Source organism: Tamandua tetradactyla, chromosome 2 (genome assembly GCF_023851605.1).
Source record: "Tamandua tetradactyla isolate mTamTet1 chromosome 2, mTamTet1.pri, whole genome shotgun sequence".
NCBI classification, from domain to species: Eukaryota; Metazoa; Chordata; class Mammalia; order Pilosa; family Myrmecophagidae; genus Tamandua; species Tamandua tetradactyla.
The window spans coordinates 82,008,542-82,031,120 of record NC_135328.1 but is presented as its reverse complement, the minus strand read 5'-3'; the positions used below and the strand labels follow the sequence as shown (position 1 = coordinate 82,031,120).

Sequence of the window (22,579 nt, the reverse complement as noted above, 5' to 3'; positions counted from 1 at the left end):
CAGCGTGATCTGTTTTCTTGTAGGACCTCTACAAATCAGCCTTCTTTTATTTTGAAGGAACATTTTACAATGATACAAGATACCCTGAATGCAGAGATTTGAGCAGGTAAAGTTTCTAAAAATCTTCTCTATTTCTAGTTCTCAAATTTGTGATATCTCAGTAAATCCTATTACTGGTCTGTAATAAGAGTTTTTGCCAAGGAATTATTTTGTTTGTTTTGGGGGCAAAAATTATACTTTCAATGTTTTAAATGTTTTCAAAGTTATTTCATCTGCTTGGCCTACATACTAATAATAAGTTAATCAAAATGTTTATCCCAAGAAGAAAATTTTCCTACCAAGGGCATACATAGGCTATATCTAGATGTTTGCCAGCAGTTTAAATTGGTGTTTTTAATGTGCTGTCTACTATTTTAGAAATTTTAATAATTCTACTAAAATTTATTAGAAAATTTTAAAATTTTTAAAATTAAAAAAAATTAAAATACTTTATTACTATCTGTTCAGATTTAGGTTGAAAATAGTAAATTAGTATTTCCTTTTCTTTCTGCTCGTCCAGTATATACTGTTATTTGCCGTAGGTGAGTGGGTATATGTGTGTGTGTGTGTGTATATATATATAGGTCTGCTTAAGTATATGACATATGAAAAATGCATATCTAATGTCATGTTAAGGAAACCATACTTTTTATTATCAGTGTCCTAGCTACTACTGTGTGTGTCTGTCTTCTGTGTGTGTGTGTGTGTGTGTGTGTGTCTATGTCTATATATTTTTTTCCTGGGTATTTATAATTCTCTTTCACTGCAGTCATTTTTATCGGTATTTTAATGCAGCAGTTCTCGAACTTGTTGGTCTCAGGGCCCTTTTATATTTGATATAATTCTGAGCCGTTTTATATTTTATATAATTAAGGGCTCCAAAGAGCTTTTGTTTATGCACATTATAGCTATTTGCATTTACCATATAAGAACTTGAAACTGAGAAATGCTTGAAATAATTATTAGTTTCTTTAAAATAATAATAAACTCGTATGTTAACATAAATAACATTTTTGTGAAAAATAACTATATTTCCCAAAGCAAAATAAAACAGTGAGAAGAGTGATATTACTGTATGTTTTATGTTCAGTCTGAACAATAGCACAGGTCACTTTGTCCCCAGAAACCTCTTTGTACATTTATGACAGCATAAGAAATGAAAAGGGCAAATAACATTTTCACATTATTTTGAAAATAGTTTTGATTTCATAGACCCCTGAAAGGGTCTTAGGACCGCACTTTGTAAACTGTTGCTTTAATGAATGGGGAAAAATTCAGTGTTCCTAATTCCAACATGTATGAACCACAGTGGTTTCCATCTCAGGATGGCAACTGCCAGGTTAATTCGATGAGCCAGTTTATGTGAAAGCTACAATCACAAACTTTCCTGCATTTTAAGGTTTTCATGGAGCAATAATTATGTACTTTTTTTCTGCCTCTAGAACTATCATTGAGTGGTCAGAGTCCCATGATAGAGGCTATGGAAAATTTCAGACTGCGAAAATGGAAGATTTCACTTTCAATGATTTGTGTATTAAACTGGGTTTTCCTTATTTATACTGTCACCAGGGAGACTGTGAACATGTTGTTGTCATTACTGATATAAGGTACGTGGTAGCACTCAGAATATTTTATTTGTTCTATTTTCTTTCTGTGGTTTTTTCACAGTATTTAAGTATAGGTGGTTTAAAAAAAAAAGGAATAAAAGTAATTACTGCAGTTTGGTTTGGGAGCAGCAAAAACAATTGCTCTCCATGCAGTGGCCCACTGCTATTTGTTACATTCTCTGCTTTTCTTTTTGTGGCAGTAGAGTACTTTTTTATTTATTACAGGGTGAAAAATCTGTAAATACTTTTAAAGGTATTTCTGTTTGTATATTAAACAGCTTATTATTCAGATGGAAGTCATCTATTTGTAGATCATATAGGCCCTTTGCTTTACACATTTGAAGCTGTATTTCTGGGTTTCTTGTCTTTTTTGCCAAACTCTGTAGAAAGAAAAGGGAACTAGTGTAGGCAGAGAGAAGAATCATTTTAAGATTTGACAAATGGGAAATTCTTGCTGCTTTGGTAAAGATTTAAATTGGTAAGGAGCTAAAATAATCTAAAATGAGGTTTGGGGATTAGTTATAAAATTTGTGTAGGTGGTATCCTTATCCTTCATGAATAAGGTCTATTAATTTCCTTGTTTAGGAAATCTCATTTTATACAGGACCACTATGTAAGAATAAGCCATACTCTTATCTTTGGATTGATCCCTTTTGAGAGAGCATTTCAAGTTTTGTGTGGGCCACTAATATACCTCTATTGCTATTATGCAAGTAATAGGAACTGATGCTGTCAGAAAATCACTGCCTCCACTTCTCTTGAGTCTTGATTTTCTCCCAAAACATTAACTGAAGTCTTGCTCCCATTCCTTCCACTCAGTGGGGGCAGTTGCTGCCCTCTATAGTACCACATATACTCTAATTTTTCCCAAATTAGCTTGAGGTACCTGTTAAACAAGAAGTTTCCCTTCTTAATTCTTGGGTTGGAATGAATCATTATGTTTAAAAATACACCATGTGAGTCTTATCCTAACCTCCTTTGGGAAATACTGCACCTCAGATCACTGTCTCATCCCATTTCTCTTCCCTTATGTCCATCCCTTTCCAGAACAGCCTTCTATTATATATTGGGGATGAAGTGCAAAAAGGGGTACAGTTCCCTATTGTAAGTAATTGGGCTATTGTGAAACTATCTGATACTGGGAGTGAGCCTTTACAACAGTGTTTCTGTGGGGAAATACATTCCAAGTTTCATCTATCCGACCTGTGAATTAACTTTTAGAATTCAACTTGTAGAATTCTGATTGTAGACTAGAAAAGGCTAAGGATTAAAAAAAAAAAAGTATACATAAAATTCTAACTAGGTGGACTGCTTGGGATATCTTTTTATATTATTCTTTCTGTAGAAAATTTAAAAAGTGTTTAGTTCATTTTATTGCTTAGAAGTAGAATCTTCTAAAAACTACATTTTTGATATATGAAGATTTATGCATTTCAGCAGAGAAATTATTCTGAACATGAAGTAATTGATAAATAGCAGTTGTACTTTTTCTGTTGTCCCCTTCACCCTCCCAAAGGATAGCAACTGGGACCCACTGAGGGAAAAATCATTAGAGATTTTGACTCAGATGTAAAGTAGAATGAATGTGAGAAGCAGCAAAATAAAAATTAATTTTTTTAAGTAATCAGATGCTTGTCACTAGGTAGGCATGTTCATATAAGAATCCTAGACCAAAATTTAAGGGTTTAATGTATAGAATGGAAGTTGACTCAGCTAAACTTAAGGATGCATGTATTTTGTGAGTCTGTGAGACAGATCTGAATATATTGAAACTCCTGGAATCTTGAATTTAAACTTTTGTCATCTTGTGGATCATTTCCCTTAAAAGGAAAGATGTGGGGGGAAAAATCATCATTATAAAAAGTAACTGTTGAATCTACATGTATTATTTATGCCACATGTAAGGGATTGATATCTTACTGTCATTTAATTCATGGAGAATTCACCTGTATGTGCTCAGCAAAAAACAAAGGAGACAGATAAATAATTTAAATAGATATATATTAAATAGCACCTGGAGAGGTTGGAACAGAGAGGCTCTGTCTGGACTGAGGAACACCAGGTGCAGTTGTGGCAATATACAAAAAGAGGATATGTGAACTGCATTTCTCAGGGATTAGACCTGCTCTTTACCCAGAACATAGCAGCCACCTATTTATTCCCTTAGGCAAATTAATCCTTGCTTTCATAGGAAAGTGACCCAGGAAAAATGGCCTGGTCTCTATTCAGTCACTCGTGGCAAGGCTAATTGACAAACAAATCTCAGTTTCCAATCCACTTTTTTTAAAAAAATAGAAGTTTTTATAATTATATAATTTTTAGATTTATCAAAATTTACATCAGGACAGATAGAAACCATGAAAGATAAGTAAAAGATATTTGGATGATATAGAAGAACACTTCTGTTAAGAAAAAAGCTGATCAAAAACCTACAGGCGGGCGGGCCACGGTGGCTCAGCAGGCAAGAATGCTCGCCTGCCATGCCAGAGGGCCTGGGTTTGATTCCTGGTGCCTGCCCATGTAAAAAAAAAAAAAAAAAAACGTACAGGCTAGGAGCCAAGATGGCGGCTTAGTGAGGAGTGGGTTTTAGTTCCTCCTCTAGAGCAGCTATTAAATAACCAGGAACAGTACAGAACAACTGCTGGGGCCATGTCAGTGAGCAGATAGCGTACCCCATTCTGGACAAGCTGGACCAGCTATAAGCCTACCCAGAACCATGAGTTCCTCCAAACTGCAGCAGATGGGACCCCTCCCCCACAAACTGCTTCCCAGAGGAGAGGGGTTAGGAAAGAGACTTTACTAGCAGCAGGGGCTGAGTGCAGCTAAGCTCCAATTGTGGAATTAATGAACAAATTCTAACTACTAAAAATAGGCCCCCACCTCAGCTGAGCCTTGAGTCAAAGCTGATATTGCTGGTTTTTGCCCTGGTGCAGAGGGGGCAGGGTGAATGGAAAAAAAAAACAAAAACAGGGGATTTTTGGATTGGGCAACACAAAATGCTTGAAAGGGTCTGGGCCCTGAAGAAAAGGAAGAGGCACGTAGTACCTGGAGATGCATAGAGCAATGTACCAACTTAAGCTCTTGATTGACAAACCCGAGGAGCAAGGGTCCTGTTCTGAAAAGGATTTTTCTCTTTTCTGTTTTGTGACTGTTTGTACGGCTTGACTTCTCTTTGGATACAACTGCAGGGCTTCTAGGGCTCCAACTGCCTCAGGCGTGGGCAGAATTAAGCTTGCTTAAGAGTTTTTCTGGAGGCTGTGCTTTCCCCAGGAGCGAGGTGGGGCCCAGCTCAGGTGGAATCCCTCCCTCAAGGAATTCAGACCCCAGGGTCTGGAAAACTGAAGCAATTAAATCTAGCCTACAACCTCTCCTCTGTCTCAACCATGTCTCCAGCAGGGAGAATCTGCTGAAGTTAAAAGTACATCACTTTGTGCTGGTGGGACCTGCAGGGAGACAAGTGCTACATACCGGATAGGATAGAAAAGACACAGAGTTGAGAGGCTTCATAGGAAAGTCTTTCAACCTGCTGGGTCTCACCCTCAGGGAAAACTGATCGAGATGACTCTTCCCTCCCGAGAGGAGACCAGTTTGGTCTGGGAAAATCTGACTGGGGTCTATAATACCTAAGTAGACCCTCTTAAGGGGAAAAAAAAAGAATACACCACACAGGTAGAGCAAGAAATGGGGAAACAAGAACTGAAAAATTCTGATCTGTTAAGCAAAACCTAAACTAGAGGTCTAGAATAAGCTGAACGGAATGTCAGAGAACTGATAGGCAACAAAGTCATCCAGCAAGAAAATCCTAGGTAAAAAAAGTGAAACCATCTCCAGAAATAAACTAATTAAGGAAATTAAATTCCTAGTTACTAGGAAAATTGAAGATATAGCCTAGTTAAAGGAACAAACCAACAATTTAAATGAGATAAAGGAGTTGAAACAAGTAATTCAGAATGTTCGAACAGAGATGGAAAACCTCATCAAAAATCAAGTCAGTGAATTGAGGGAGGATATGAAGAAGACAAAGAACAAACAAAAAGAAGAAATCGAAAATCTAAAAAAACAAATCATGGAACTTATGGGAATGAAAGGCACAGTAGAAGAGATGAAAAAGCAGTGGAAACCTACAATGTTAGATTTCAAGATGCAGAAGACAGGATTAGTGAACTGGAGGATGTGACATCTGAAATCCAAGAAGGAAAAGAAAATATAAAGGAATGGAAAAATATGAGCAGGGACTCAGGGGATTGAATGACAACATGAAGCACACGACTGTATGTGTTGTGGGTATCCCAAAGGAGAAGAGAAGGGAAAAAGAGGAAAAAAACTAATGGAAGAAATTATCACTGAAAATTTCCCAACTCATAGGAAAGACTTAAAACTACAGATCCAAGAAGTGCAATGTACCCCAAACAGAATAGATCCAAATCAAATATACATACTCCAAGACACTTACTAATCAAAATGTCAGATGTTAAAGAGAAAGAGAATCTTGAAAGCAGCAAGAAAAAAGCAATCCATCACATACAAGGGAAGCCCAGTAAGACTATGTGTAGATTTCTCAGCAGAAACCCTGGAGGCGAGAAGACAGTGGGATGATATGTTTAAATTATTAAAAGAGAAAAACTGCCAACCAAGAATTCTATACCCAGCAAAATTGTCCTTCAAAAATGAGGGAGAAATTTTAAATTTTTCAGATGAAAAATCACTGAGAGAATTTGTGACCAAGAGACCAGCTCTGCAAAGAAATACTAAAGGGAGCACTAGAGACAGATACAAAAAGACAGAAGAGAGAGGTGTGGAGAAGAGTGTAGAAAGGAAGACTATGAGTAAAGGTAAAAAGAAGGAAAATTTGATATGACATATAAAATCCAAATGGCAATATGGTAGAAGAAAGTACTGCCCGTACAGTAATAACACAAGATGTTAATGGATTAAACTCTCCTATCAGAAGGCATAGACTGGCATAATGGATTTAAAAACAGGAGCCATCTATATGCTGTCTACAGGAAATGCACCTTAGACCCAAGGATAAACATAGGTTGAAGGTGAAAGTTTGGGAAAAGGTATTTCATGCAAACCACAATCAGAAAAGAGCAGGAATAGCTATATTAATATCCAACAAATTAGACTAGACTTCAAATATAAAACAAAAGAGACTGTATTAATAAAAGGAACAATTCAACAAGAAGACATAACAATCATAAGTACTTATGCTCTGGGTCAGAGTGCACTATGAGACAAACACTGAAAATACTGAAAAGAGAAATAGACACATCTTGGAAACTTCAATTCCCTGCTCTCATAAATGGGCAGAACATCTAGACAGAGGATCAATAAAGAAACAGAGAATTTGAGTAATACAATAAAGGAACTAAACTTACCAGACATTTACAGAACATTTGCACTGCACAACAGCAGGATTCACTTTTTTCTCAAGTGCTGATGGATCATTCTCAAGGATAATCCGTAGTCTGGGTCACAAAGCAAGTCTCATTAAATTTAAAAAGATGGAAATCATACAAAACACTTTCTCGGATCATAAAGGTATGAAGTTGGAAATCAGTAACAGGCAGTGGACCAGAAAATTCACAAGTATATTATGGATGCTCAACAATACACTCTTAAACAACCAGTGGGTTGAGGAAGAAATTATAAGAGAAATCAGTAAATATCTAGAGGCAAATGAAAGTGAAAACATAACACCTCAGAATTTATGGGATGCAGCAAAGACAGTGCTAAGATTGCCCTAAATGCCTGTATCAAAAAAGAATAAGGAGCAAAAATCAAGGAATTAACTGTCCACTTGGAAGAACTAGAGAAAGAACAGCAAACTAACTTCCAAAGCAAGGAAAAGGAAAGAAATAATGAAGATTAGTGCAGAAATAAATGAAATTGAGAACATGAAAACAGTCAAGAAAATCAACAAAACTAGAAGTTGGTTCTATGAGAAAATCAATGATTGATGGACCTTTAGTGAGGTTGACGAAAAGAAGAGAGAGGATACAAATAAAATCAGAAATGGAAGAGGAGACATAACCACTGATCCCGCAGAAATAAAGGAGGTAATGAGAGGATACTATGAACGCCTTTATGCCAATAAACTAAACAATGTCGGTGAAATGGATAACTTCCTAGAAAGGATTAACAACTGACATTGACTTGAGAAGAAATAGACGACCTCAGCTAACCAATCACAAGTAAAGAAATTGAATTAGTCATTAAACTCCCAAAAAAGAAAAGTCCAGGACCAGTTGGCTTCACATGTGAATCCTATTAAACATTCAAGAAAGAATTAGTACCAGTCCTTCTCAAACTCTTCAAAAAAATTGAAGAGGAGGAAAGGCTACCTAATTCATTCTGTGAAGCCAACATCACCCTCATACCAAAGCCAGACAAAGATACTACAAGAAAAGAAAATTCCAGACCTATCTCTCTAATGAATATAAATGCAGAAATCCTCAACAAAGTTCTTGCAAATTGAATCCAGCAGCACATTAAAAGAATTACACACTATGACCAAGTAGGATTCATCCTAGGTGTGCAAGGGTGCTTCCACATAAGAAAATCAATTAATGTAATACACTGTATCAACAAATCAAAGCAGAAAAACCACGTGATCATCTTGATCGATGCAGAAAAGGCATTTGACAAAATTCAACATCCTTTCCCATTGAAAACACTTCAAAGGATAGAAATAGAAGGGAACTTCCTCAACATGATAAAGGGAATATATGAAAATCCCACAGCTATGCTCAAGGGGGAAAAACTGAAAACTTCCCCCTAAGATCAGGAACAAGACAAGGATGTCCACTGTCACCATTGTTATTCAACATTGTGTTGGAGTGCTAGCCAGAGCAATTAGATAAGAAAAAGAAATAAAAGGCATCAAAATTGGAAAGGAAGAAGTAAAACTTTCTGTTTGTGGATGATATGATACTATATGTTGAAAACCCTGAAAAATCCACAGCAAAACCACTAGAGCTACACTTTGCTAATGAGTACAGCAAAGTGGTAGATTACAAGATGAACACTCAAAAATCTGTAGTGTTTCTATACACTAGTACTGAACAGTCTGGGGGAAAATCAAGAAGAAGATTCCATTTATAATTGCAACCAAAAGAATAAAATATTTAGGAATAAATTTAACTAAGGATACAAAAGACTTATACAAAGAAAACTACAAGAAATTGCTAGAAGAAATCACAGAAAACCTAAATAAATGGAAAGTCATACTGTGTTCATGGATTGGAAGACTAAATACAGTTCAGATGTCAGTTCTACCTAAATTAATTTACAGATTCAATGCAATACCAATTAAAATCCCAGAAACCTACTTTTCACAAATAGAAAAACCAATAACCGAATTTATCTGGAAGGGCAGGGTGCCCCAAATAGCCAAAAATATCCTGAGGAAGAAAAATGAAGTCAGAGGTCTTACACTACCTGACTTTAAGGCGTTTTACAAAGCTGCAGTCATCAAAACAGCATGATGCTGGCATAAAGATAGATATACTGACCAGTGGAATCGAATACATTGTTCAAATGTAGACCCTCTCATCGATGGAGAATTGATAAGGCTGTCAAGCCAACTCACCTGGGACAGAGCAGTCTTTAATAAATGGTTCCTAGAGAACTGGATATCCACATGCGAAAAAATGAAGAGGATCCATATCTCACACCCTTTACAAAAATTAACTCAAAAAAGATCAAAGACCTAAATATTAGTTTTAAGACCATAAAACTTTTAGAAGAAAATGTGGGGAAATACCTTATAATTCTTCTAATTCCTAGATTTTCCACCCAAAGCACGAGCATTGAAGGAAGAAATTACACTGTTCTTATTTTTGTTCATTCCTCAATCTTAAGGGATTTGGAATGATGACAACTCTGACTGTGCCAAGCTGAGTAGGAATGTATTTATATCCTGGGGCAGAGGAGTGGAATTATCTTGCTTGCTGTTGAAGATACTCCTTCCTTTCAGGATGGGGCTGATCCATCCTTATCTTTCAGTTGGTTGTCCAGGACAGTTCAGAAAAATGCAAGTGTGGGAGTTGACTTCCTACTTGCTGGGTTTCAAGGCTTTACCATCATAGGTACAGTCTGGAGGCTTTAAGTCACTCAGAAGTAAACTTAACAAATAAATTGAAAATTATGAATTCAAGTAAAAAGTGGAAGAAACATGATTATGGGATTTATGAGTGAAGATAATAACTATGTTATATTGGAGAAGTAGCTTTGCATAGATTTCTAGATAGAGCCCACCAGGGTGGGGTGAGGGGATTGATTTCATGTAGCCATATGGCTTGCCTATGTTGCCAGACATCTCTAGGGCCATCAGGAGCACTTTTGTTTGAGGCATTACATACTGTGACAGTTTGTGAATTCTGGCTTAGAACTGCATAAGGGTAACCTCCAGAATGACTTCCCAAATCTTTTTTTTTTTTTTTTCTTGTTTTCCAAATCTATTTGAAATCTCTTAGCCAGAGAAACTCTATTTAATCTGCCACTTGTTTTGATCCAGATCAGTCTCTGAATTTATCACCGATTTACATTTGGTAATAATCCCTCAGTGCCAGGAAAGCTTATCCCTATGAGTTGTGTCCCACGTAATAGGGAAGGTAGTAAGTTTATTTACAGAGTTTGGCTTGGAGAGAGGCCATATTTGATGGTTTTCAGGGGCTGAATCCTAGGTATTAATTATAATTAATTTCATTATTACAGAAATAAATTTCAAAGAAACCAACTTATGATAACAACAATACATTTATATCCCATAGAATTATGTAGCTATATAAAAATTAAGATGTCCAGAAGGGCCTGGTTAGTCAAGACACCTCACCTTATCTCACCTTTATATTCTCATCAGGGTCATATTAATTGATAAGTAAAACATAATTTATATACTTGCCTTGCTTCTTCTGTTAAGTATTTTTCTTTTTTTTTGCTGAAGATGAAGCTTTGACCAGCAGTTGACTGCCTGCACTTTCAGAGCAGCACCAGAGTAAGACAGTATAACTGACAAGTGATTTTGGTTGTTTCTCTGACATGTAACATTTTTCTAAGTATAAAAACTGCAACATTCCCATACACCTCCTTATTGTTGACACTTAGCATTGTTCTGGTACCTTTCATCCGATTGATAAAAGAATATTAAAATATGACTGTTAACTACAGCCCTCTATATACCACCCTGTTATTAACACCCTATGGGGTGATGTATATTTGTTCTAGTTCATGTAAGATCATTAACCACATTGATCATTCACGACAGTCCTATGTTTCATTCTCTGGCTTTCCTTCTAGTAACATACACAACCCCAGACTTCCCCTTTCAACCATAATCACATGCACAATTCAGCATTGTAAATTAAGCTCATGATAATGTGCTGCCATCGCTTCTCTCCAATTCCAAACATTTACAATCAACCTTATTACACCTTCTGCACAAATTAAGCATCAGCTTCCCATTCTCTAATGGGAATAGAGAATTGTGGTAGCTTGTATTCTAGATATTAACTCCCTGAGTTTGCCTGTTATATTAGTGAGATCATATAATACTTGTCCTTTTGTCTCTGGCTTATTTCACTTAACATAGTATCCTCAAGGTTCATCCATGTTGTTGCATGCATTAGGACTTCATTTCTTCTTACAGCTGAATAATAGTCCATCATATTTATCTACCACATTTTGTTTATCCATTCTTCTCTTGATGGACACTTGGGTTGTTTCCATCTTTTTGCAATTGTGAATAATGCCGCTATGAAATGTTCAGATGTCTGTTCATGTCCTTGTTTTCAGTTCTTCTGAGTATATACCTAGCAGTGGTATTACCAGATCATATGGCAGTCCTATAGTTAGTTTCCTAGGGAACCATCAAACTGTCTTCCATAGAGGCTATACCATTCTACATTCCCACCAGCATTAAATAAGTGTTCCAGTTTCTCCACATCCTCTCCAATACTTTTAATTTTCTGTTATTTTAATAGTGAAAATCTAGTAGGTGTTAAATTATATCTTAGAGTGGTTTTAACTTGCAGTTCCCTAATATTGATGTTGAACATCTTTTCATGTGCTTTTTAGCCATTTGTACCTCCTGTTTGGAAAAATGTCTATTCAGATATTTTGCCCATTTAAAAAAAATTTATTTATTAATTTTAGAAAAAATTAAGAACAAACAAAAACATTAGCATATCATTCCATTCTACATATATTGCCCATTTTTTTAATTGGGTTGTTTTTCTTTTCATTGTTGAGTAATAAACTTTCTGCATATATTTTGGATATTAAGCCCTTATCAAATATGTGGTTTCCACATATTTTCTCCCGTTGAGGTAGGATGCCTTTTCACCTTTTTAACAAAGTGCTTTAAAACACAAAAATGTTCAATTTTGAGAGAATATCTTGTAACTAATTTTTTTTCACTTTCTGTGCTTTCAATATAAAGTCTGAGAAACCATCATCTAACCACAAGGTCTTTAAGATGCTTCCCTACATTTTCTTCTAGGCGTTTATGGTCCTGGCTCTTGTATTTAGGTCTTTAGTCCATTTTGAGTTAATTTTTGTATAAGGTATGCAATAAAGGTCTACTTTCATTCTTATAGATAAGGATGTCTATAAGATAGATCCTAGAAAAAATATAGGGAAACATCTTCAAGACCTAGTGACAGGATGTAGCTGCTTAGACCTTACACACGAAGCACAAGATGAACGGGAACCCTTCAAGATTGAACACTTATTTGCTTCAAAAGACTTTGTCAAAAAGGTGAAGAGGCAGTCAACTCAGTGGAAGAGAATATTTGGAAAACATACCTAATAAGTGTTTGATATCCATTATATAAAAAGAAATCTGCAACTCAACAACAGAAGGACAAACAACCCAATTATAAAATGAACAAAAGATATGAATAGACATTTTTTCCAAAGAGGAAATACAAATGGCTAAAATGGACATGAAAAGATGTTCATCTTCATTAGCTATTAGGGAAGTGCAAATCAAAACCGCAGTGGGATATCTTCTCACATCTGTAAGAATGGCTGCTATTAAACATTCAGAGAACTACAAATGTTGGAGAGGATATAGAGAAATAGGAATACCTAGTCACTGCTGATGGGAATGTAAAATGGTACGGGTACTGTGGAAGACAGTTTGGTGTTTCCTCAGAAAAGTAAATAGTGAGTAGCCCTACGACCCAGCAATTCCACTACTCAGTATATATCCAGAAGAGCTGAAAGAAGTGACATGAACAGACATTTGCACACTGATGTTCATAGTGGCATTATTCACAGTTGCCAAAAGATGGAAACAGTCTATGTGTCCATCAATAGATAAATGGGTAAACAAAATGTGGTACATAAATATGTAATATTATGCTGTAGTAAGAAGGAATGAGGTCCTGAAGCATGTGACAACATGAATGAACCTTGAGGACATAATGCTGAGTGAAATAAGCCAGACAAAAGGTCAGATTTTGTATGATTTCACTAATATGAACTACCTAAAAAATTTTAAAAACTTTAATTAAAAAAAACTCCTAAAATTTAGAATATAGGGAACCTAGAGATAGAATATGTATAGAATTGTTAAAGAGGTTGAACTTAATTGTTTGGGAATGGATAGAGACCATAGTTGTTCATTATTGGGATTATAGGTAATAGTGCTATATTGTTGGTGAATTATTGGAAAAAGGTGGTTTAGAGTCACATATGTCACTGATTAACACCACAAATATAAAAAAGTTCTTGCATGAAAAATTTGTGATTCTAGAAGATTATGCAATTCATTGTGTTGTCTAGTTTGTTGGCATATAGTTGTTGATAGTATCCTCTTATCAATTATTTCTGTGTAGTTGGTAGTAATGTCCCTCATCTCATTGCTGATTTTGTTTATTTGTGTCTTCTGTTTTTCTTTATCTATCTAGCCAAGGGTTTGTAAATTTTATTGATCTTCTCAAAGATCGAACATCTGATTTTGTTGATTCTCTCTATTGTTTTTTTGTTCTCAATTTCATTTATTTCTCCTCTGATGTGTGTGCTTTCCTTCTTTTTGATTTAGAATTATTTTTCTGTTCTTTTTGTAGTTCCTCCAGATGAGCAGTTAGGACTTTGAGTTTAACTTTTTTCTCCTTTTTAAATATAGGGGTTTAGGAATATAAATTTCCTTCTCATCACTGCCTTCATTGTATCCTATATGTTTGATATATTGTGTATCATTTTCATTTGTCTTGAGATATTTACTGATTTCTCTTGCAATTTCTTCTTTGACCCACTGTTTAAATGTGTTGTTCAACCTCCATATATTTTGTGAACTTCCATTTCTCTCCTTATTATTGATGTCTAGCCTCATTCCATTACATCAGAGAAAATTTAAATTTATGGAGACCTACTTTGTGACCCAGGATGTGGTCTGCTCTTGAGAATGATCCATGAATTCTTGAGAAGAATGTATATCCTGCTTCTGTCAGGTCCAGTGTTCTGTACATGTGTGTTAGGTTTAGTTCATTTATCAAATTATTCATGTTCTGTGTTTCCTTATTGATCCTCTGTCTTGATATTCTCTTTACTGATGACGGTGGCATATTAAAGTCTCCAGTTATTATTTTAGAGGTGTCTATTTTTCCCTTCAGTGTTTCCAGTGTTTGCCTTATGTATTTTGGGGCACCCTGGTTAGTGCATAAATATTTATGATTGTAATTTCTTCTTTGTGGATTGCCCCTTTTATTAATTTTATGCTGTCCTCCTTTATCTCCTATAAAAGTTTTGCATTGAAAGTCTGTTTTGTCCAATATTAGTATAGTAACCCCAGCTCTTTTCTTGTTTCCAACCTTTCACTTTCAGTCTATTTGTATCCTTGGGTCTAAGGTGAGTCTCTTGTAAACAGCATTTAGTTGGCTCATATTATTTAATCCATTCTGCCATTCTGTGTCTTTTGATTGGAGGGTTTAATCCGTTAACATTCAGTATTATTTCTGTAAAGGCAGTACTTAATCATTTATCCTTTGGCTTTCATCTGTTGTTTTAGTTTGCTAAAGCTGCCAGAATGCAGCACACCAGAGATGGATTGGCTTTTAATGGGGGATTTATTTAGTTACAAATCAGAGGAAAGGCAGCTGGCTTTCGTCTAAGTCTCTGTCAATGGGAAGGCACATGGTGATGTCTGCCGGCCTGCTCTTCTGACTTCTGTGTTCCCAATGGCTTTCTCCAGGGTAATTCCTTTCTGCATCTCCAAACATCTGAATCTGAGTCCTGAGTGCTGATACGAGGTATGCTGAGCTGCTGAGCTTTCTTCTGACCTCTCTCTTTTAAGCTACCAGCTAGTTAAATTAAACATCATTCATTGTGGAAGGCAGTCCCCTTAGCTGACTGCAAATGTTATCAGCCATAGATGAATTTTGCACATTGATGATTTAAGTCCACAGTAACAGAACAACAGGGCATAATCACCTGATCAAGTTGACATCTAATCACATATATAATATATTATTTTTTGTATCTCTTGTTAACCCTTTTAGTTGCCCTTATTGTTAATCTTCATTTTTGCACTCTCCAAGCCTCTGTTGTGGTTTAATAATACTGTCAGAATACAATATACCAGAAATGGATAACCTTTTATAAAGGGGATTTATTCCGTCACAACTTTACACTTCTAAGGCTGTAAAAATGTCTGAACTAAAGCATTGAGGGAAAGATATCTTGACTGAAGAAGGATCGATTGATCCAGAACACCTCTATCAGCTGGGAAGACATGTGGCTGGTGTCTGCTGGTCCTATGGCTTCTGCTTTCAAACAGCTTCCCCAGGGTTGTTCTCTTTCTGCATCTCCAAACATCTGGGTGCTGTGTTGGCTCTCTCACTTCTGCACTCCAAAATGTTTCCCCTTTTAAAGGACTCCAGTAAACTAATCAAGACACATCTTAAATGTGACACAACTCCATCTTATCAAAATGTCACACCCACAATTAAGTGGATTGTATCTCCATGGAAACCATTTTCAAAAGGTTTCCACCCTACAGTATTGAATCAGAATTAAAGGACATGGCTTTTCTGGGGTACACAACACTTTCTCACCAGCATGCCCTCTCTTCTTTCTTTTCCTTTTAGCCTGCCTAACTTCCCTAGTGTTTCTTGTTAATAAACTGTCTCAGTTTCTATTTATCTGTGACTATTTTAAACTCTCCTTCATTTTTAAAGGACTGTTTTTTCCAAATATTTAATTCTTGTTTGGCAGTTTTTCTCTTTCAATATTTTAATGTCATACCACTGCCTTCTCACCTTCGTGGTTTCTGATGAGAATTCTGCAGTTAGTTTTATGAGTGACTCTTGTTTGTGATGAATCGCTTTTCTACGGCTTTCACAGTTCTCTTTGTCTTTGGCATTTGTCATTTTGATTAGTTTGTGTCTCAGAGTAAGTCTGTTTGGATTAATTCTCTTTTTTTTTAAATTTCCCTTTCCCCTCCCCAAAGCTGCATTTTCCTGCCCTGCCTCGCATATGATGTTCTTCCGAAAACCTTTTCCCATGGCAGTGGGAATGTATTTTTCAGTCTCTTTCAGATGGTATTGAAACAGTGACCACTGAAATTGCTTTTCTGAGCAGGCTAGAATCACTGTCCAGGGCCAGAGCCTAACAGTCCAAACTCGCCAGTCAGAAGCCGCGCTTGGGGCTCAACTGTCTCCCCCACCTTTTCCCTGGATGGTAGGCTTTTACTCCCCTGTCTGTCCATGGAGCCAGCCACAGACTGTACCCAAGGCAAGACTCAAAGGTAGAAGGGGTGGGCACTGTTCACTAATGTGGGAGCAGTTCACATAGTTTGTGCTGCAGCTTCTCAGTTTCCTTACTCTTTCCAGGTGATTGAACAGCACTCCCCAGCCTCTGAAGCTCCAGAATTGTTGATTGAGGCATTTCTGCTTGGGCACTAGCTATTTCATGTAGAAGAAATATGCCCTATTGCCCCCTACACTGCCATCTTTGAAGCTTTCCTTTTTTTTAATTGAGTAGTTTGTCTTTTTGTCAAATTTTAGGGTTTCTTTATGCTTTTTTTTTTAATGATCAGATAATGTGATTTCCATTTTCTTTTCCTTTCTATGGGTTATATTGTTAATTTTATGTTGAATATCTACTTTTTCTTTTGTTGCTTTTTGGTGTAAAGTCTAAAAAGCATTATGTACCACAGGGTCCTGAAGATGCTTCCACTTTTTTTTTTCTAGTTTGATAGTTTGGGTTCTTTTAATGAGGTTTTTATGCTGAGTTAATTTTCTTATAAGATATGAGGTTCAGCTTCATTCTTTTGCATTCCACCTTCATTCTTTTGCATATGGACATCTGGTTTCACCAGCACCATTTGTTTGAGAGACTGTTCTTTCCCAATTGAGGGGCTTGGCACTATTGCTAAAAATCAGTTGGTCTTCGATATGCTTTATTTCCTAACTCTGGTTTCTATTCAGTTGGTCTACATGTCTTTCCTCGTGCCAGTATCATGCTGTTTTGATGACTGTAGCTTTGTAATAAGTCTTAAAATTGGGAAATGTGAGTCCTACAACTTTGTTCTTTTTCAAGTTATTTTGACTATTTGTGGCCCCTTCCATATAAATTTGATGATTGAGTTTTCCATTTCTAAAAGAAGGCTGTTGGGATTTGAATTAGTATTATGTTAAATCTGTAAGTTGCGTTGGGAAGAATTGATATCTTAAAGTATTTATTTGTTCTTCCAGCCCATTAACACAGACTGTCCTTTCAGTTATTTACATCTTCTTTGATTTCTTTTAGCAATACATATATATATATATTTTTTTTTTTTTTTTTTTTTTTTTTTTTTTTTTTTTGCATGGGCAGGCACCAGGAATCAAAGCCAGGTCTTCAGCATGGCAGGTAAGAACTCTGCCACTGCGTCACCATCTCCCACCCTCTTTTAGCAATATTTTGTAGTTTACTGTGTACAAGTCCTTTACATGCTTGGTTAAATTTATTCCTACATAGTTTACTGTTTTAGTTGTTAGAAATTGAATTTTTCTTCATAGTGTATCGAAGCACTACTGATTTTTAGGTGTTGATCTTTATTCTTTTTCTTGTCTTATTGCTCTGGCTCCAAGTTATAGTACAGTGTTGAATAACAGTGGTGACAGTGCATATCCTTATCGTGTTCCTGGTGTTAGCTTTTTTAGTCTTCCACCGTTGAGAATGGTGTTAGCTGTGGGTTTTCCAGATGTGCCCTGTGATCAAGAAGCTGTATGTACCACAGAAAGACATGTTCCTAAATTTAATTCATTCCTCTAGGTGTGGGTCTGTTGTAAGTAGGATCTTTTGATGAGGCTACTTCAAGTTAAGGTGTGATCCACCTTATCCGGTATAGTTCTTATATCTTACTAGAGTCCTTTATAAATGAAATGAATATATAGAGAGAAAGAAAAAGCCATGGATGCAAAAACCTCAAAGCATTGAAACCTGAAAGAGAAAGGAGAGACTACCAGACAGTGCCATGTGGCAGAAGAAGCCAAGCATTGCCAGCAGCCTGTGGGAAGAAAGCTTTGATGATGTCTTAATTTGTACATTCTCACAGCCTCAAACTATGAGTTAATTATTTCCCTTTGTTAAAGCCAACCCATTTCATGGTATCTGCTTTGAGCAGCCTAGGAAATTAAAACATGCCCTTTGTCATGTTGATGGAGTTTCCTTCTCTTCCTAGATTTTTAAATATTTTTGTCAAGAAGAGATGCTAGATTTTGTCTACTGCCTTTTCTGCATTGAGATAATTGGTGGGTGGTGGTTTTTTCCTTCATTCTGTTAATGTGTGACACATTACATTAATTGGTTTTCTTATGTTGAACTTCTCTTGCGTACCTGGGATAAATCCCACTTGATCATTGGGCATAATTCTTCTACTGTGCCATTGGATTCAGTTTGTAATATTTTGTTATGATATATTAGTCTCTGGTTTTCTTTTCTTGCGGTATGTTTATCTGGCTTTCAGTTAGAGTAATGTCAGCCTCCTTGAATAAGTGGGTCGTGTTCCTTCCTCTTTAGTTTTTTGCAGTGTTTTATCAGGATTAATTCTTCTAGGAATGTTTGCTGAAATTCACCAATGAAGCCATCTGGCCTTGGGCTTTCCTTTCTGGAGAAATTTTTGATGAATAATACAATCTCTTTACTTGTTATTGATCCATTCAGATTTTCCATTTCTTGAGTCAGTGTAGGTAGTTTATGTGTTCCTAGGAATTTGTTCATTTCATCTAGGACATCTATTTTGTTGGCATACATTTGTTCATAGGCTGTCCTTATAATCCTTTTTATTTCATGGAGTTGGTAGTAGTGCCCCTCACTGTTATTTATTATTTTAATAATTTGACTCCTCTTTTTTTCTTTGACATTCTAGCTAAACGTTTGTCAGTCTTACTGTTATTTTCTTAGAACCAACTTTTGATTCTGTCTATTCTGTGTATTGTTTGATTCTCTATATTCATTTATATCCACTCTGGTCTTTATTTCCTTCTTTCTACTGCTTTTGGTTTAGTTTGCTCTTTTTGCCTAGGACTCCATTGTCAAGTTAAGTGTCTAATCTGAGACTTTTCCTTTTTTTGTTGTTTTTGTTTTTAATGTAAACATTTAGTGTGCTACATATTTCCCTCTGATCACTGCTTTTGTTACATCCTATAGTTTTGATATGTTGTATTCTTATTTTTATTCACCTCCAGAGATTTCCTAATTTCCCTTGTGATTTCTTTGTTCCTTCATTCCATTATGATTGAAGAAGCTACATTGTACAGTTTCAGTATTTTTAAATTTTGAGATGTGTTTTGTTAACATACGGACTATGACCCTTGTGCACTGGTAAGAGGTGTATATTCTGCTATTGGAAAGTGCTTTATAAATATCTGTACTGTTAGTTGATTTATAGTATAATTCAAGCCTTCTGTTTCCTGACTGATCTTCCTGCCTAGATTTTCTGTCCATTGTTGTAAGCATACTAAAGTGGTGTGACTAATGTAGAACTGCTGTTGCTCCCTTCACATCTGTCAATATATGCTTCATGTGTATTGAGACTCTGCTGTTAGGTGCATATATATTTATAATTGGTATATCTTCATGTATTGACTCCTTTATTGTTCTATCATGACCTTCCTTGTACCTCATAACACTTTTTTACTTAAAGTCTGTTTCATCTGATGTTAGTATAACTACTCAAGCTCTTTGTGGTTACTATTTTGCATGGTTTTTTTTTTCTATTCTCTCAGATTCAAATCACTTGTGTCTGAATTTAAGGTGAATCTCTTATAAACAGCGCATATAGTTGTGCCATGCTTTTTTCTCCATTCTGCCAGTCCCTGCCCTTTTCCTGAAGAGTTTAGTCCATTTACATTTAAAATAACTGCAAATAATGAAGGACTTTTTATATCATCTTAATATTTGGTCTTTGCAAGTCTTACATGTTGTTATCTCTCAACTCATTAATGCTTATTTTCATATTTATTTGACTTTTTTAGTGTATCATTTTGAGTCCTCATTTCCCTCCGTATGTATTTTCACATCTTTTCTTTTTGCTTATTATGGAGCTTAAATTTAACATCACAAATCTATAGCAGTCATGTGATTTGATACCAACTTAACTTTAGTAGCATATGCAAACACTATTCCCATATCTCTTTATCTCCCACCTTTTTGTTGTACTCATTACAAATTATATCTTTACATTGTATGTCCAAAACCATAGACTTGTTATGGTTTTCCCACATGGAAGGTGAGCATTCTGAACAACCTGTGCATCCTCATTATTACTTTTTATGTGTTTTCATTTTAGAACTATAAACAATAAAGAGCGGAGTTACCTATCAAAAAATACAATTCAGATCTTGAGACTTACTCTTGTGAAGCTTATGTAGGTAGTGGAGAAGCTTACACTACCTATAGGTATGCCTCTTTTTTTTTTTTTTTGCCCAGATGTGGCCTCACTCTCCCTAAGCCCAACTGTGCAAGTGAAATCGTTGCCCTCCACCCTGTGTGGGACATGATATCCAGGGGTGATAGTCTCCCTGGTGACATGGGAGATGACTCCCAGGGATGAATTTGGCCCTGATACCATGGGATCAACAATTCCATCCTGACCAAAGGGGGAAAAGAAATATAACTAATAAAATATTAGTGGCAGAGAGAGTTCAAATAGAGTCAGGAGGCTACTCTGGAAGTTGCTCTTACACAAGCTTCAGGTAAACCTTGCTAACTATCATAACCTGCCAAACCCCAACCAGGACCATTCCAGCCAATCCTAAAGAACATCTAGGGCAATATATAAGAGTCTACAAGGGTTCCATGCACTAGAAGCCTACAACCTCCAGATGGGTCCCTAGTCCAGAGAAGTCCTGAAACCTAGAGGGCCCAGCCTCTCTACAACATCAGCTAGTTGCATCTCCCTGCTTCATACTGTCGACAGCCCCTTCCAACATGAAGAAGTTAGAATGGCCATAGCCCAAACACCCCTAAAGACAGGGATAGAAAGATCAAAGGTGCTGGTAGAAGTATACAGAAAAGATAGTATTTAACAAATGAATATGATTGCTGAATCATACATTGGTGTCTCTTTTAGTCTCTAGTATCTTAGAGCAGCTAGAAGTAAAAACCTAAAACTGTGAAATTGTAACCCATGTTAAACTCTGAAATCTGTTCAACAACTAATTATGGTGCTGTGCTTTGAAATTTATTACTTTTTTGTAGATATGTTATTTTTCACAAAAAAAGAAAAAAGTCAATTCTGGTGATAAAAAAATTGTTTAAGCCTTCTGGCCTCCTATATTCTTGAGCAGCTAGAAGGAAAAATCTGAGAGAATCATGTGGTAGCCCATGACAAACTCTGGGATCTGTTCTGTAACTACTTCTTGAAGAGTGTGTTGAAAATTATTGCTTTTTTTTATTCTTTGCTTTGTATATATGTTATACAAGACAATAAAAAAGTAAAAAAAAAAAAATTCAGTAGTATGGGCATTTATAATTACCATATGATTACCTCTCCTGGAGGGTCCTTATTTATCTTCTTTGATCCACTGTTTAAAATCCTTGCCTTTCAGTCTAAAGACCTCCCTTTAGCGTTGCTTGTAGGGCAAGTCTCTTGGTGACAACTCAGTTTTTCTTTATCTGGGAGTTTCGTAATCTCTCCCTCCTTGAAAGACAGCCTCATCACATATAAAGTCCTTGATTGGCAATTGTTTTCTTTGCCTTCTTTCTTCTGTAATTTCTGATGCGAATTTGGAACTCAGTCTTATTGAAGCTCCCATGTACATAACATGTATATTTTAATACTTTCAGTGTATTACCTCTGGAATTTCATCTCTGCGCTGTTTTTAAGTTATATCCAACTAGCGATGTGTCAAGAGATTTCTTGAGTACTAGGAACTAACAAAAACAGACCAATGCAAAAAACAAAACAAAAAAACACCTTTCACAGTCTTTGCCAATGGCTGTGCACTAGCTCTTGTTCTTATTTATTCCTCCTATCAAGATCAGTCCAAGGAGAAAATGAACTGCAGGGTCTTCTCCATCTTTTTTGAGCATAGGTCTTGTCCAAGACTTGTGCTCACTCCTAGTGTTAATTTCCTGTTTGTAGGGATGAGAATGGCCCTTTGAAACGATACCCTCCCCACTCTGCTCCAGGGAGCTCTGTTGTATGTCTTAAAGCTGGTAATCTTTTGCCCTAAGCAGCTTTTACTTATTTGTCTCTTACACTGCTTCAGCTGTTGGCAAGCTGCTTCTGCCTGCTAGGTAGGTTCTGGGAGGATAAGCCAGAGACACATTTCCTGGTTCAGTCCTTCAGGGTTCCATCTGATAGACTGGCACTGACATACAGGCACCCCATTATGTACATAGGAGTGATTTTGCTCCCTCCCAAACAGGGCCAGGGACCCATAGTGGGAGTTCAGTCTCAGTCCACACAACACTGGGAACTTCTTCTGTCTTTC

At 36.3% G+C, this 22,579-nt stretch overlaps 1 protein-coding gene across 3 annotated transcripts in view; it reads left to right on the top strand.

Annotated features, from left to right (window-relative positions):
• Positions 1-22,579, top strand: part of SNAPC3 (small nuclear RNA activating complex polypeptide 3) — a 55,409-nt gene that overhangs the window by 24,120 nt on the left and 8,710 nt on the right. For 2 of the 3 annotated variants that reach the window (XR_013170414.1, XM_077148138.1), the window contains exons 6-7: positions 24-106; positions 1,482-1,646. Coding sequence is in view for 2 of the 3 variants with exons in the window: in XM_077148138.1 (XP_077004253.1) it covers positions 24-106; positions 1,482-1,646 (248 nt within the window). In the remaining variant the exon portion in view is untranslated. Of the gene's footprint in view, positions 1-23; positions 107-1,481; positions 1,647-17,471; positions 19,443-22,579 lie in introns of those variants that run through there. The other variant, XM_077148139.1, reaches the window with a different exon arrangement.